General features: G+C 35.0%; 2 protein-coding genes and 1 pseudogene across 2 annotated transcripts; 1 reads left to right on the top strand and 2 right to left on the bottom strand.

Annotated features, from left to right (window-relative positions):
- Positions 1 to 9,510: 9,510 nt before the first annotated feature.
- On the top strand, positions 9,511 to 11,284 carry LOC110813184 (Hus1-like protein). Its single transcript, XM_022040217.2, has 2 exons — positions 9,511 to 9,863; positions 9,971 to 11,284. The coding sequence occupies exon 2, from the start codon at positions 9,999 to 10,001 to the stop codon at positions 10,956 to 10,958; it is 960 nt and encodes a 319-aa protein (XP_021895909.1). The 5' UTR covers positions 9,511 to 9,863; positions 9,971 to 9,998; the 3' UTR covers positions 10,959 to 11,284.
- A 591-nt stretch (positions 11,285 to 11,875) lies between these two features.
- On the bottom strand, positions 11,876 to 12,271 carry LOC110813201 (pentatricopeptide repeat-containing protein At5g48910 pseudogene; annotated as a pseudogene).
- Positions 11,919 to 16,998, bottom strand: LOC110813213 (Pentatricopeptide repeat (PPR) superfamily protein). The gene has a single exon (XM_022040255.2). The coding sequence runs from the start codon at positions 16,413 to 16,415 to the stop codon at positions 14,421 to 14,423; it is 1,995 nt and encodes a 664-aa protein (XP_021895947.1). The 5' UTR covers positions 16,416 to 16,998; the 3' UTR covers positions 11,919 to 14,420.
- Between the last annotated feature and the right edge of the window lie 547 nt (positions 16,999 to 17,545).

Below are 17,545 nucleotides of genomic sequence, written 5' to 3'. Positions count from 1 at the left end.
TCACTATAACATGGAACACACACCCTATCTTGAAATCTTAGCAACTCATCGGTGGAAACTCAAAATTCTGAATTTACCCTATGTTCTGCATCTTTTTTGAGGGCTACTAGTGTGGAATCGACGAATTAGACTTCCTTTATTCTCTAGATCAACTCAGGTTGAATAGTTAGGTGGACCAAATATGTAACTCTCTTCAGGTCCTGAAGTCGTATCTGTTGTGCGGCCCCTATTACCCTGCATTCTGAAACCATAATGTGAGCTAATATATCTGCTCTTTTTCTGCTGAGTGCGTCGGCTACCGAAATCTCTCGAATGCAAATTTCTTTATTAGATTTGTCTAGTTAGAGAAAACAATCGAGTTAAAATACTTTATAATAGGAAAATTGCCATGAGGGAATAATATTTAAAAATTTTATTAATTTATGAATGACTCTTTATTAGGAGGGTTGAATACAAGTTTCTTGTGAAAATAATTTACGGTGGCATGATACGCCGTTAGCTAGTTCATTCCTAGGATTACATCAAGGTCCCTCGTGTCAATCTCTATTAGGTCCACACTTAATTTTCTATATGTTATATCTATGATACAAGCTCTGTATATAACATCTCATAGTAGTGTCCTACTCGCAGGAGTAGACACAAACAACATAAAATTAAGTCTTTCTAGTAATACATTCAAGTTTGGTGCAAAAATGTGTGAGACAAATGAATGCGGGGCACCAGTATCAATCAAAATATATGTAAGATAATTACAGATAGTGTACGTACCCTGTATCATGGCTGGATTGGCTTCTGCATCTTGCTGAGTGAGATTGTAAGCTCTGCCCTGGATAGGAGGTATGTTCTAGTTTTGATTTCTTGGGCACTCTCTCGTGTAGTGCTCGACACTCCCACATATACCGCAAGTATTTTTGAGGTGATAATAGGGTCGGTCCCCATGATCCTTGCCATAGTGCTGGCAAGTTCTACCGCGTCCTGTTACTAGAATTTGAGGAGGAGCCTGAGTCATCAGCCTAGGTCTCTTGTTTTGCTGAACAGGTGCAGCGGCTGCTGGTGTGCGGTGTGAAACCAGGGGCCTGAGGTTCCCCACTGCTTGAGGAAAAATATGAAGGGTCCTCTCTACTAACTGTGCCTTTACTAGAACGACTGAGTAAGTGTTGAGTTCAAACATATACAGCTATTGTCTAATCTCAGGATGAAGGCTCCACTTGAACTTCTTGCCTTTTTGCCTTCATCCATCATGCTCTTAGGAGAATACCAGTTCAACTCTAAGAACTTTCGGGCATACTCTGATACAGTCATATCACTCTGGATAAGATGTGCAAACTTTATTTTCTTTATATGTCGGAGATGCTCTGGAATGTACTCTACATTAAAGACCATCAAGAACTGTTCCCAAGTGACTAGAAGGGGCAGGGTGGCTTGCTTGAGCTGCCACCAGCGACCTGCCTCTCCCACCAGCATGTAGGTGGAAAGTATGACTCTCTATTCAGGAACCACCTCAAGAGTTGTGAAAGCCTTCTCTGTCTCAGCTAACCAGTATTCAACATCTTCAAATGAGGATGCCCCTGCAAAAGTAGATGAGTTTAGTCTTTTGTACCTCTCAATGTAACTTGGGTCCATCATGGGTGAAACTGGGTCCCATGGAAGAGGGACTGAAATATGTTAACGAGGGACCGAATGGCTCTATAGTGGTATTGGATGATACGGTGGAGGCACCAAATGGTATTGTAGTGGTATCAGACTATATTATGGTAATGTCGGATGGTACTATAGAAGAGCAGGGTTATACCGGGGTGGCTCAAGATCCTCCCGCTGTAAGGGTGGTTCAAATTATGGCAGCAATGGAGGGTCATGTAGCTCCCTCTTTTCCTCCCGAGCCTCCTAGGCAGCAATGAGTCTCTCCAGTATTTCGAAGAGTCGGTCAAAACCCTCTCGAAGTGAACTCTCCCAGGCTGCTCGATTTAGTGGGGGTCTTCCTCTCATCATCTATCTGTACTTGCATTTCACAAGGAATGGTTGAGAGATAATTCATTTTTTTTTTGTGTTCCTTAAGTTTTGTGTAAAGAATTGGTTCCGAGGAACCTGAGTCTGATACCAATTGTAGTGGCCTGGAACTTAAAAGAAAATATATTATAAATTGAATGCGGAAGTAAAATAATAGAGTTAGTGTTTACATTCTTTATACAATAATTTAGAATACCCAATAGAGTTATGATAATGGTCATTCTAAAAGAACAAACAAAAAATTAAAAAAATAAATGAAAAGTAAACAATTAGGTATCCTAGGACGACATTTACTAGCCTTTGAAGGGAGTCCGGGTGGTGAACTACTCACAACTCCCTTATTGATCGGGATCTGGATCTGGATCTTGGTTCTCTTGATCTGAAATGATTAATGAAAGGTTGAGTTATACTAACTCAATAAGAATATCACACTACTCACCGATACAGAAATGAAGGTTGGTAAAAATCATAAAAATAACCAATTGGGCTTTTAAATTAAATAAATTTATTTATCATAAATAAAATTATTTATTGCATACTTATCGTAGTGAGATTTTCAAACCGATCTATAGAGGTAATAACACAAACAACATCATAATCTCATATTTAATTACCTAGAACAACAACTTTCTTTTTTTATTTGCTTACTGGTATCCCTGGGGGTCCATAGGGATGTCCCACTACGCGTGAACCCATATCAAAACTTGTCAAGTAACAGGGCGTCCCTATACCCTGTCCGGTATGAGCACCAAAAGTATCATCCCTCAATATCACGTCCGGTATGAAGGTGAATCGGGCTGTTCCCATATCCCGTCCAATATGAATGCAAAAAATGTCATCCCTTAATACCCCGTCCGGTATGAGAATGAATCAGGCCGTCTCCATACCCCATCCAGTATGAGCACCAAAATACTATTTCTCGATACCTTATCCGGTATGAGATAACATTCACAGTAGGGTTCCCTATGTACTCGGTCCGTCCACTATCTTCCAGGATATCTAGTAAGACAATCATTCACTCATTTACTTAACCAATCAATTTTTCGTTTACATTTTAATTTTTAGTTTCACAATTTAACCGTAAATTACACAAGACAAGCAATATATGGATTAAAAAAATATAACTAAATCATCTTTACCAATTCTAATCTATTATCATGCATTTAAAAGTGTAAAATCAAACAATAAGTTAAAACATGACAAACAGTAATAAATAACCAATTTTGACTCCATTAGTAACTTGTAATTAATTCTCGAAGTTTTCTAAGTTATATAAAATACCGTATTATTTATAATCAGACTTCAATTTCATAATAGAGAATAATGTGAGAGATTCTTACCCGAATCGATGTTCGAAATACAAAACTTCTATTACACTTACTGGCGGTCCCTAAGTTTCTTAAATTTTTCTGCATAGATTGAAACATGCTCTACGTACCTAAAAATACCCCCAAAAACAAAAAATCGGTATTAAAAACTTTTTTCTAGAAAATTTTGGATTTTATCATTGCTGCACCATGGTGCTCCCGCAACGGCACTACTGCCCGCGGCGATAGTTTTACTCAGCCTAGCCATTTTTTGCCGATTTTGGTCAGTTTTGGCCAGTTTTATACCCATCCCTGCCAGAAAACACGTTAGGGGGCCTCAATTGGTCGAAAAAAGTCAAAAAATGAAAACCTCCCAACAATGAAATTTTTCGATGCGACGGCTCCGCCGACTCATCTTCGCGGCTGGGTGTTTTTCTTTGGTCAACCTGTAAAAAACAGAACGATGATCACAATGGTGAAAAAAATCGCACGAAACGGGAATCGATAAGGGGCACATTGGATGAGGTTTCGTGTTTTGCCTGTGGCAGTGTCGCTGGGCTTTGCCTGCAGTTTTTGACTCATCTATCATTCTTTTTGCTTCGATTTAGCCATGGGGGTGTTTAGAATCAAATTTCGAGTTGATAGGAAATTTTTTTACCTTTTTTGGCGGTCGGAGGTGGCTCCGGCGCGGTGGCGAGTGGCAGTCAGCTCCTTTCTCCGGTGACTGATTCTTCTTCTCCAGCGGGAGGCTAGTGGCTAGGGTTTGAGTTTGGTGTGATGCAAGATATTTATAGCCGTCTCACGTCAATTTGGGTCGTTCATCGCGTTTGATCTCGACCGTTCGATTACGTTTAAAGAAGAAATGAATATGGATCGTTTATTGCGATTTGATCTCGACCGTACGATCGGATTTAAAGAGAGAACGAATCTGAACCATCCATCGCGTTTAATCACGATCGTCCAATCGCACATGAGGAGGGAACGGAACCAGACTGTCCGTGTGCGTGAGAATGCTTCTGAACTGTCCGATCACAGGGCACGCGGATCGTCAGTGTGGCCTCCCGCATGGCACCGAGTTAGCGTGCCTTACCACGCGGTGTGCTCCGGTTCATCAAGACTGCTGACTTAGCGGTCTTACGTAGCACAATTTTTTAAAATTTCATTCTGACCCATAATTTCTGATTTTTCTTTCAAAAATACCATTTGAACCAAAATTTTCACCACTTTTTTTTAAAATTATTTTTAATTTTATTATCAACCTATTTTTTTCCATAATTCATATTAAATTAAATTTTATTAATTTTAAAATTAAATTTTTATATATTTTTTGAATGTAAAAATTAATCTCGAACTAAGTTCCAGTCCCGAATATTACACAATATTTATTATCAGTAGAGTGCTCTTTACTTCTTTGCTTAAATTTTCCTCTTCTGGTCTATTATTTTCCATATTTTTTCAAGTAGTTCGTCGCTTGTCCAGTTATGATAATACCAAAGGTTGGTCATCAAAATACCACTCTTAAAAAATAAAACCTCAATATGTACAAAAAGTTTCATCCAGAAGCCCAAGTTAAAGCTTGTAAAGTTTGCCTGTAATAAGCTTCAAGAAGTCCGTAAGCTATACTGATCACTTTAAAATGCTACAGAATCAATGGAGGCTATTTAAAAATAAGAATGTGCAACTAGCGCAAGAGGCAGAGTTGGAGGAAGCTAAAACACCTTTCATCAACAAAATTTGATATTATTGTTTAAGAAAAAGTTGGAGGAATAAATTAATAAGTACTAAACAACCATCTTTTTAGTAATATGCATGAGTAAAAAAATTTAACTCATTAGTATTCCAAGTATTAAAAGCATTCAAACATGATATTAATATTTCAATGTAAATGGCAGGCATGGAGTTGAGAGTATACATGACTTCAGATGCTGATGGTGGAGTTCCTTTTTTCTTTTCATTTAAAAGATTGAAACGTAAGATAAAAATTAAGATAAGTTTAGTTGGTTGGTAGTGATGGTGTTGATGGCGGCGGTGGTGGTGTTGGCACTAACAATGGTGGTAGTAGCGGCGGCGGCGGCGGTAGTGACCGCGGTGGTGGTAATGGCATTGCTGGTGGTACAAGGTGATGAAAAGGGATATTCATTAATGGCGGTGGCGGAAGCCATATAGGACGTTGACGAAAAGGGAAATGCATTAATGGCGGTGGTGGTCCTGGTCCGCGATTTCGTGCTTCTCTCCTTGACACCACCTTCAGCTTATAAGAAGAGAGTACTATTATCCCTTCACCCATTGTTGAAGACCTGGAAGCAACTTCAGTCGCCATAGCCATATTGCTTCTACTACACCCTAAAAGTAGAAATACATGGACACCCATCAACAAAATTAAGGTATGCCAAATTGCCATTCTCATATTCTTGCTTTTATGGGTTGCAAGCAGTGTAGCTTTCATATATATATATATATATATATATAATATGTGGGTGTTTTTGCGAATGGCATAATGTCCTGTGACCCCATATCATAATGACAGCATGACTTACGGTAGCCCTTCCATTCAATCCCTCTCTCTCTATATAAATACTTAACCTAAAGATACTCGTCAACTTAATATTAGATTGACTTCTACTAAAACAATAATGACTGGAAAAGATAATTGCCATTGGCTTGTTATGTTAATGGTAGTATTGACTTTTCCATTTTAGTTTGTAAAACGCATATAATATAATTTTTAGAAGAGTTTATATAATTATATAAAGAATAAGATAAACACTATTTTACTTGAACTAAAATTTTATAAAATAAAATATTTTTAATGATTTTTTTTAAAAAAATTATTGTATCTTACATTTTAGAAGAAAATATGTATTTTGAATAAAATATTAGGAAAAAAATAATTAATCAAGAGTTTATAATATGCATAATTTAAAATTTAATTTTAAAGTTTATAATCAACTAAAAAATTAAATAAATAACTATTGTATTTGTAATTAATTAAAAATTAAGTTCTACTTTATATTAAAAAATTAAATTAATAATTATTATAAATAATTATTTTATCTATTTTACCTATATATATTATTTTAACTAAAAATTTATAGGTAATTGTCATCTATATTTAAATTAGAATATATAAGTAGCATTGACTAGTTAAATTTTTTTTAATTAAAATAGCATAAAATTCTTTCAATAATTATGATCAAATAATATAACTGATTACCATTTTCTATCGTAATAAAAAATAAAAATTATTTTAAAAATATACATTATTATGTTATTTTCTTTTAAAAAATATTTTTTAAAGAAAGAAAATGTCATGTGGCAATTATTTGGTCCTTACACATATAATGATTTTCTTTAATGTTTGATGTTTTTCTTTTTTGTTACTTACAGTGATTATTGTGATTTTCGGCCTATATGTTATACCAAGAGTAGTAAATAAATTAAATTTTATAAGGTATTTAATTAATTTTAAAATAAATGAGAAAAATTCACTTATGAAATTTAGCAAAATTTGAAATTATTATTGGAAATTTCATATAAGGTATTTAATTAATTTTAAATAATCGAGAACAAGTCACGTAGGAAATTTAATAAATTTTGAAATTATTATGAAAGGGTCAAATATGAGATTTAATTGATTTTGACATAAATAAAAAAGGCACTCGGGGAATTTAATAAATTTTGAAATTGTTATGGGGGGATGTAATTAATTTTATAATATTTAAGAAAAAGTCAATAGCAGATTTTATTTAAATCTGAAATCATCAAGAAAAAAATAATAAATAAATAATATCATGGGTATTAAGAATATTAAGACAGAACTTTCATGTTAAGAAATTAAAATTTGAGCATATTAAATATCGAGTTAATAGAAAGACACGTAATTTAGTCAGCATCAAAATATAAGAAGCATAAGAAAAGAAAAACAAATCAAATAAAAAATAGAGATAAATTTTACTTATTCTAACGAGCAGCAATAAAGTACAAAGAAATGAAATTTTGTACTCACCATAATTCGTAGTGAGCATTCCAACTTCAATAACAATGAAAGTATGATAAGAAAACCTAAACAAATCAAAAGGGCATAATAAATTTCTCAAATAAGCACATAAGTATATTCCACGTAGTAAGTAAGAAATAGAGAAATAATTATAATTTGGTAATGAGAGAATATAACGTAAAAAATAAGTATAAGCTTGAGTCTAAGTGTTAAGGATCAAGGTAACTTGTAAAGATATTATAACCCGTTTGATCATATATTACGGAGAGGAGTTTTTGTGCATAGTCAAAATTCGGCAGAATAAGTGTTGGTAAACCTTGTGAAGTGGATGTATGATTGAGTATAAGTGTTAAGTGTTAAATGACCACATTTGTAAAGTATTGTCGTAGCATGTGTTATCGTATTAGTGATAAGTGTACAAGTATTATCGAATCAGTGTTAAGTGTACATATATCCATTTTGATAATATGAACACCTAGTGTCGTCCTTGATAATAGTTAAAGTAGCATCGTGCGATAAAATATCAGTGTCTAAGTGTTAAAGTATAAAAGTTTAAATATTAAAGTATAAAATGTACGTGTTAAAGTGAAAAAAGTAAGTACTAAAGTATTAGAGTGTCAAGAATATCTTATAGAGTGTAAAATATTAAGCTACAAATGTAAGATGATAAATGATAAGTATAAAGTGTTTCAAGCACTGTGCACACTTGAAAAGTGAAATGTAATAGCACATCAAATGATAAAAAAATAACATGAGAAAATATAACAATGCATAAAATGAATTTAAGGTACGAAATCGAATTAATGGTATTACGAAAAATCATGCTAAATGTAAACACTGATATAAATGCGAAATCAAATTTTAAATACAAAAATATCGAATTTGATATATAGTTATGTGCATATGTAAACTTGATTCAAAAATAAAAAAATCGACTTATTATCCAATTGAGGAAAATGAACAGTGGGTAGAAGGTGAAGTGAAGAATGGTCAAGTCACTATGCACGAAGTAAATGTTTTATACATAATTTTTTTTAGCGTGTTATCAAAACATTTTTTTTTGAAAAAATTTACTTTTAAGCTAATTTATCATTTTTGGTATGTTGTTTTCATATCTATTATTGGATTACCACATCATTTCTTTTAGTACGTGAAACTCACTCCAATTCATCAATTTCATATAAGAAAAACCAAGAAAAAATCTAGAACCAATAAGACACTGAAGATATTTTTATTTTGAGTGTCTTGGAAACCCTACTATAAGGTTGATTGAACTTTCAAATCTAAACTTATTATATCATTGGTTTTGTAAAGTGGGTGTCTCATGTATTTTGGTCTAATATTACTATGTATCATTTAAAATGATGAAAATGACTTAATTAATTTACTGTATTAACTGTAAGTTAAAATTTTAATTTATCTGTAAAATTTTACTCGTTAATGCCCGTAGCTCCAGTGGAGTACGGGATGCCACAATCAACGTATAACAATGAATTTTTCATTTTTATAGGATGTTGAGGGAATCTTTTCTAAAAGCTTTCACCAAGAATATAGGGTATTGAGGGAAGAACGTTTCTAAAAAGTTTTATCGACGGTTTGTTTATTGGTGAAAGCTTTTAGCATGATTTTTTTATACTCGTTTGCTTTCGAAAATTTTAAAAATTAAAAATAAAATTATTTTAAATGTCTTAAAAATATTATCATTATTTAGTTTATATTTTCAATTAAATTATAAATAGAATTGTTGTAGATGTGCAAATCAGTATGAGGATAAAGTTACAAAACATAACTAAAGTACCTAAATTTTATAATATTTATATTCATTCATAATATTCCTTGGAAATATTAAATACATTTTTTTTTTATTGCAAAAATTTTCAGTTAATAACCTAAAATTTACAATTTTGAATTTCATAATCAATACTTCCAAGATTTACATACATGCCCTAAAATAGAAGTTAATACTTTAAGATAAAGAAATGTAATAATAAGATTATTTTACTAAAACCTTATAATGTGCATAAATAAAAAAAGTGTATTTGTTGGGGCTATTTATTCTTCGTTTATGGCAACATGACACGGTAGGGTATTGAAGCTCTTTTTTCTTTTTTCTTTTTTCCTTTTTTTTTTTTGGTTGAAAATGACAAAAAATATATATATATATATATATATTTTCTTCTTTATGAGGGGATGACTTTTATAATCACGATTTTTACTTTATGGTGGTAGTGAATTGTTCTTTTTCTTTTTGTCTTCGTGGGAAGGTACCTTCTTTGGTTGATGATAAAAGTAGGAAGAAGTTTGAAGAAATCTAATTGAGTGAATCGATGTATTGTGCATAAGGTTGAGGAAAAATATTTACTTTTATATTGCACTTATAATAGTTGAAAATATTTATATAGTATGAGAAAATGAAACTATTGGCACCCCTTGCAAAGCAGACGAGGAATCTTGCAATCTTACAATGTTTGGACAACCGTGTATGGAATTATGGGAATGAATTAGGCTTATTTCCAACTCTGTTACTTATTTGGAGCTGTGGGTTTGATTGGGTATGTGTAAAAGGAATGAAATATATATATATATATATTTATTTTTAATGCTGCTAACTCTTTCTACAGTTTCCTAATCCCTGAATCCTTTGTTTCTCTCCCAACAGTCTCTGCACTGGAGGCGGAACGACAGGGATGAAGTTTAAGTCATTTCTTACTGAAAATGGAGTAAATCTCTTAGAAAAGAGGTTTCTCCCAGCCCTAGAAAAAATGGGAAAGTTATGCCATCTCTTCCTTACGAGAGACCATGTTATGTTTCTCCACAATCTTCTCAATGGTGATGGAATCCAATGCATTGCTCAGTTTCGCAAGCAAGCTCTCTTCGATGATTATCGTATCTCCAGCCAGAATGACGACCGCATTGCTTTCGCCGTAGATGTCTCGCTTCTCTATCGTGCTGTTCGCAGCAGTGTCAGCATCTGTACTGATTTCAGTAATGGACCTACTGCTAATCGGCTCCAAATGAAATTGGTGAAAAAGCTGCCTCCAAATTCTACTCAATCAATGCCTTTTCTCACTTTCGAAACTAAGGGTTACAAGAGTGCTGTTATTCAAGATGTGCCGATCTCGAAACCATTATCTAGGGCTCAACTTCATGAACTTCAAACTGCTCTTGATATGACACAAGATCTACCTCAAACTCTGGTTCAAGTTCCAGATTCAAATCAGTTGCAGAACTTTGTGGATCGCATGAAACATGTTGGTGATGTTCTAAGCATCTCTATAAGCAAATGCGGGGATCTACATTTACAGATTTCAACAACTTTAATCAGGCTTGGTGCTGAATTTCGGAACTTGTTGGTGATCGGAGAGCAAGCTGAAGCTCCAGCCGAAGATCGAAATCTCAGTGCTCAGACACGGTCAGATAGAGCAATTTTGAGGGGAGATGCTCAATCCGTCCAAGTGAGTGTGAGACACTTTTTTAGAAGCCTTCAATGTCAACTTGCCAAGCCAGATTGTGCTTTCTATGGGATTTCTCCACAAGGTGCCTGCTTGACGGTAATATTCCAGTTCTTCATTCCTGGAACACGTCAGACAGATAAGTCTATCAGTTTACATTGCAGGCTTCCTGTACTCGACCCAGGGTCAAACTGAAAATTTATTGTAGCTAAGTATATAGCTTCGGCCTTAAGATTACGATACTAGTTGAATCCTTCTCTTAAATTGTTCTAATTCAGAGTTGCAGTTCCCTGTGTAATCTTCAAGAAGCTATTTCCAGGGAAAACATAGCTCATCCTTACTTTGGTTAATACAATCACTGATATATATCAAGGTAAAATTTTAGAATCATTGTTCATGTGTCTGCTTATTTGTACATCGACGAGCTTGTGCACATAATAAGCATTTCTATGGTTTTAGAAGGCAGTCTTTTTTGCCTATTTGACATTATGTTCTCAAAAGAAGGTTTCTTTTGTCTTGTCTTCTTCCCTCTCACTTGAGTGCAAAGTATATGGTGAATGGTAATCTTTACATTCTTTTTTGTACTTTTAGATTGTAGCTGTTTAGAGAATTCTTAGGTTTTGCAGAACTTTGTCAACAAAAATTAGTATAGAATTTCTATAGTTGAACTGCTGCGGAGAACTTATTTGGTTTCCTAATAGATGTAGGCTGGGGGGTGGGCATTCATCTTGTTCTGGGCTTTGACACCCTCTCATAGTATTATGGTATACAGATGAGAAAAAATTAACATTCAAGGAGAGTGAACTTAAGTTAGAGTAAACATGGGGTTAATAGATTAATCTTATATTCAACATGAGTTATGTAATATAAATCTTCCCATTGTCTGTCTGGATAAAACAAATAAGGCAAAATATTGGATCAAGTGACTGTATAGCAAGAGAATGTCTGATTCTCTTTAATAAGTCCTGTAACTTACATAAGTTCACAATCAAATTTGATTATGTTTTTTATTTACATTAAATTCCAAATAAAATTTGTAAATGAAATCATGATGTAGCCCCTCAATTTTGAAATCATAATAAAATTTGGCTAAGTATTTTTAGTATCCATTACTAAAAGTGTTTTGAGAAGTATGGATAAAGTCTTTTCCAAGAATTCTGGTATTCTGAAATATTTTTTAATATTCTCAATACATTGGAGACATACAGCTTTGATACCAACTTCGCCATACGATGACAATCTGTGCACATTCCTAGGTTCTTCACAATTCTAATTGTGACACTGGGTCCTGTCTTGATGAACCCAAGGGCCATAGCTAACCTCTCACTGTGAAGATAAAGTCTACTTTCTTTATCCTCTTCTTCTAAATCAATGAACACCTCTGAAATATCAGGTGAGTAGCCAGCAAGTTTTAAGTCCCTCGCCATTTCTTCTAACTTGGAGTAGATTTCCTCAGATTCAGGATGAGACTGGTCCCCAGCTATGAATTCATGAACAACACCATTCATCTCTATCAAACTGCAACCTGGAATCTTATTCACTCCTCTGTCCATCATCAATTTTCTCACTGTGAAGATAAAGTCTACTTTCTTTATCCTCTTCTTCTAAATCAATGAACACCTCTGAAATATCAGGTGAGTAGCCAGCAAGTTTTAAGTCCCTCGCCATTTCTTCTAACTTGGAGTAGATTTCCTCAGATTCAGGATGAGACTGGTCCCCAGCTACGAATTCATGAACAACACCATTCATCTCTATCAAACTGCAACCTGGAATCTTTTTCACTCCTCTGTCCATCATCAATTTTCTCACTGTGAAGATAAAGTCTACTTTCTTTATCCTCTTCTTCTAAATCAATGAACACCTCTGAAATATCAGGTGAGTAGCCAGCAAGTTTTAAGTCCCTCGCCATTTCTTCTAACTTGGAGTAGATTTCCTCAGATTCAGGATGAGACTGGTCCCCAGCTACGAATTCATGAACAACACCATTCATCTCTATCAAACTGCAACCTGGAATCTTTTTCACTCCTCTGTCCATCATCAATTTTCTCACTGTGAAGATAAAGTCTACTTTCTTTATCCTCTTCTTCTAAATCAATGAACACCTCTGAAATATCAGGTGAGTAGCCAGCAAGTTTTAAGTCCCTCGCCATTTCTTCTAACTTGGAGTAGATTTCCTCAGATTCAGGATGAGACTGGTCCCCAGCTACGAATTCATGAACAACACCATTCATCTCTATCAAACTGCAACCTGGAATCTTTTTCACTCCTCTGTCCATCATCAATTTTCTCACTGTGAAGATAAAGTCTACTTTCTTTATCCTCTTCTTCTAAATCAATGAACACCTCTGAAATATCAGGTGAGTAGCCAGCAAGTTTTAAGTCCCTCGCCATTTCTTCTAACTTGGAGTAGATTTCCTCAGATTCAGGATGAGACTGGTCCCCAGCTATGAATTCATGAACAACACCATTCATCTCTATCAAACTGCAACCTGGAATCTTATTCACTCCTCTGTCCATCATCAATTTTCTCACTGTGAAGATAAAGTCTACTTTCTTTATCCTCTTCTTCTAAATCAATGAACACCTCTGAAATATCAGGTGAGTAGCCAGCAAGTTTTAAGTCCCTCGCCATTTCTTCTAACTTGGAGTAGATTTCCTCAGATTCAGGATGAGACTGGTCCCCAGCTACGAATTCATGAACAACACCATTCATCTCTATCAAACTGCAACCTGGAATCTTTTTCACTCCTCTGTCCATCATCAATTTTCTCACTGTGAAGATAAAGTCTACTTTCTTTATCCTCTTCTTCTAAATCAATGAACACCTCTGAAATATCAGGTGAGTAGCCAGCAAGTTTTAAGTCCCTCGCCATTTCTTCTAACTTGGAGTAGATTTCCTCAGATTCAGGATGAGACTGGTCCCCAGCTACGAATTCATGAACAACACCATTCATCTCTATCAAACTGCAACCTGGAATCTTTTTCACTCCTCTGTCCATCATCAATTTTCTCACTGTGAAGATAAAGTCTACTTTCTTTATCCTCTTCTTCTAAATCAATGAACACCTCTGAAATATCAGGTGAGTAGCCAGCAAGTTTTAAGTCCCTCGCCATTTCTTCTAACTTGGAGTAGATTTCCTCAGATTCAGGATGAGACTGGTCCCCAGCTACGAATTCATGAACAACACCATTCATCTCTATCAAACTGCAACCTGGAATCTTTTTCACTCCTCTGTCCATCATCAATTTTCTCACTGTGAAGATAAAGTCTACTTTCTTTATCCTCTTCTTCTAAATCAATGAACACCTCTGAAATATCAGGTGAGTAGTCAGCAAGTTTTAAGTCCCTCGCCATTTCTTCTAACTTGGTGTAGATTTCCTCAGATTCAGGATGAGACTGGTCCCCAGCTACGAATTCATGAACAACACCATTCATCTCTATCAAACTGCAACCTGGAATCTTTTGCACTCCTCTGTCCATCATCAATTTTCTCACTGTGAAGATAAAGTCTACTTTCTTTATCCTCTTCTTCTAAATCAATGAACACCTCTGAAATATCAGGTGAGTAACCAGCAAGTTTTAAGTCCCTCGCCATTTCTTCTAACTTGGAGTAGATTTCCTCAGATTCAGGATGAGACTGGTCCCCAGCTACGAATTCATGAACAACGCCATTCATCTCTATCAAACTGCAACCTGGAATCTTTTTCACTCCTCTGTCCATCATCAATTTTCTCACTGTGAAGATAAAGTCTACTTTCTTTATCCTCTTCTTCTAAATCAATGAACACCTCTGAAATATCAGGTGAGTAGCCAGCAAGTTTTAAGTCCCTCGCCATTTCTTCTAACTTGGTGTAGATTTCCTCAGAGTCAGGATGAGACTGGTCCCCAGCTACGAATTCATGAACAACACCATTCATCTCTATCAAACTGCAACCTGGAATCTTTTTCACTCCTCTGTCCATCATCAATTTTCTTATTTTATGCAAATTTTCCCATTTATTGCAAGCTCCATAGATATTGCACAGCAGAACATAGACAGCCCCATTATCAGGATCTAACTCAAGAATTTTCTGAGCAGCCAGTTCAGCCAACTCTGGTCTCTTATGAACTCTACAGGCTCCAAGAAGAGTCCCCCAAACAATAGTATTAGGTTGCATTGTCATGTTGTTAATAATTTCATGAGCTTCTTTTAGCTGCCCAGCTCGGCCAAGGAGATCAACCATGCACCCATAATGTGTTACATTCGGCTCAATCTTGTGTTCGGAGATCATGGTAGAAAAAAACTTTCTTCCTTCATCTACCAGGCCAGCATGCGTGCAGGCAGAAAGAACGCCAACGTATGTCACCTCATCTGGCTCTATTGAAGCTTCTAGCATTTGCAAGAACATGTCAATGGCTTCCTCAGCATGCCCATTGATAGCAAGACCAACAACCATGGCTGTCCATGTAAATTTGTCCTTGTGAGACATTTGATTAAATGTCCTCCATGCTCTCTCAATACTTCCACATTTGAAATACATGTCAATCAAAGCATTCCCCACAAAAACATCATTCTTGACCTTCTTCTTTTCGATATAGGCCCTTACCCATTCGCCTATTTCTAGTGCACCCAGATGGGCACAAGCTGTTAAAACACTAACCATAATGAACTCATTTGGTTCAATATTTGAAGCTTGCATCTCACGGAATAGTGTCAAAGCCTCTTTGAAGCAACTCATTCGAATGTAGCCATGAATCATGGCCGTCCAAGAGACACTATCTCTTTCAGGCATTTGATCAAAATAATTTCTAGCTAAATCTATCTTCCAGGCATTAACACAACCTGTGACAATAGTGGTCCAAGAAATTACATCCCTAGTCTTCATACCCTGAAAAATGTCAAGTGCAAGATCCATTTCTCCGCAAGCGGCATAAGTATCGATCAAAGCATTTTCCAATATCAAACTAGGTTCAACCCCACAATTCTTTACATAATCGTGTACCTTCTGGCCTATACACAAGTCCTTCAGTTTGGAGCAAGCTGATAGCACCAGAACTAAGGTAACCGAACTTGGTTTTACCGCATTCTTCTCCATCTCACCAAAAAGCCTTATAGTTTCATCATATTGCTTCATCTTGTTATACCCAGATAGCATCAGATTCCAAGTAAAAACATCCTCCTGATAAGTCATATAAAAAATGGCTCGAGCCATACCCATTAACCCACACAAAGAGTACATATGTATTAAGCCATTTTGCACACTCACGCTAGATTCCAACCCAAATTTCACCACATGACAATGCAACTCTTTTCCGATGCACAAGGCAAGGTTGGGAGAGAACCCCTTGAATAAAAATGGAAAGGTGTAAGTATCAGGCTTAACATTCCTCCTCAACATATTTATATAGGCCAAAACACCATTGTAGGCACCACGTATCCTGGAGAAACCCTTGATCATTGTGTTCCAAATGAAAACACTTGGTTCGGGGATTGTGTCGAACACTTGACATGCATAAGACATATCCCCTGTTGGCATTGTACAACACAATGCAATGATGTTGTTGCGTAGAAGTAGGCCTGCTTTGATGGTTTGACAGTGGATTTGCTTCAGCTGGTTCATGCTTTGGCAGTTTGCAAAAGCCGCGGAAATCATCATTTTCTTCTTCTTCATCAGCTGAAGCGCGATTTGAAGAGTGGAAGAACGAGCGGCAAAAGAGAAGGAGAGGGTGTTTCCCAGAAGTGATTTTTTTTTTTTTTTTTTTTTTTTTTTTATATTAACAGAGCTCTGCAACCATCACTTTTTGCTTCTCATCATAGCTCTGCACCAGCTGGGAATCGAACCCGGGGTGTGTGCCGTAGCCAAAAACTATTGAACAAACAACTAGATCACCACTGTTGATGCTTAAAAGTTCCATAAATATATTCATCAAATTTCTTTACTAATTTAATTTGGCTTTAAAACTCAGTAGCTACTTATTTAAGTTGCTAAATTATTCATATAATTTATTTAACGGAATTAAAAAAAAAAAAAAAAAAAAAAAAAAATGAAAAGATAAAAAGGAGAGAGAGCTCAGACGGCACTTGCTGATTATCAAATCAAGAATGAATTATCAGATAGCCGTGACAGACCCAACCCGTCACTCTAAGCTTATCTTCATAGCTCTGTGATCCTGTTGTGGAATCGAACCCGGGAGGGGAGGGAGCGTCAAATCTTAAATAGGTGCTATTCTACCACTAGACAACAGGCGTTCGTGTGTACGAGTTCCACTTAAAAATAAATTATGACGAAAGTATAGAAGTTAATATTTAATTAAATAAATCATCTTCTTACATTGAGAAGAAAACATGAGACTTAAGAATTCGTTCGTTATCATTCAGTTTTTATTAAAACATTCTGTCCCATTTGCCAATATGTTAATTTTTTTTTTTATTTTTTATTTTTTCGTAACACAGAAAGAAATATTATTCAAACTGATTTTATATTAAATAAACTTTACATACAATGGAAATTAAATCATATTGATTATGAACAAGAGTTAATCTAATTATATTAAATAAAGTCTTTCTTAAATGTTTTCACTTTAATATGTTCAAAAATTGTCATCAAATAAATTACAAGTTTGAAAATTAAATTGTAGTAAAAACATAAAACTATATCATGAACCAGATAAAAATATTTGTCTTACATTCTTTAAATTTTAAGTAATAGAATAAATTGTTTTTTCTTCTATTAGGAAAAAGACAGGATTTTTAAAAGAGACAAAATGAGTGCATATAATATATTAAAATTATAACATTACT

The sequence above is a fragment of the Carica papaya genome, chromosome 5, assembly GCF_054855325.1.
Source record: "Carica papaya isolate Zhongbai chromosome 5, ASM5485532v1, whole genome shotgun sequence".
Lineage (NCBI taxonomy): Eukaryota > Viridiplantae > Streptophyta > Magnoliopsida > Brassicales > Caricaceae > Carica > Carica papaya.
The sequence above is the reverse complement of the archived record's forward strand: the minus strand, read 5'-3'. Positions and strand labels throughout refer to the sequence as shown.

What these genes read in the sequence shown, in the direction of transcription:
- LOC110813184 (XM_022040217.2), top strand. Translation starts at nt 9,999, where the DNA reads ATGAAGTTTAAGTCATTTCTTACTGAAAATGGAGTAAATCTCTTAGAA.
- LOC110813213 (XM_022040255.2), bottom strand. Translation starts at nt 16,415, where the DNA reads ATGAAGAAGAAGAAAATGATGATTTCCGCGGCTTTTGCAAACTGCCAA.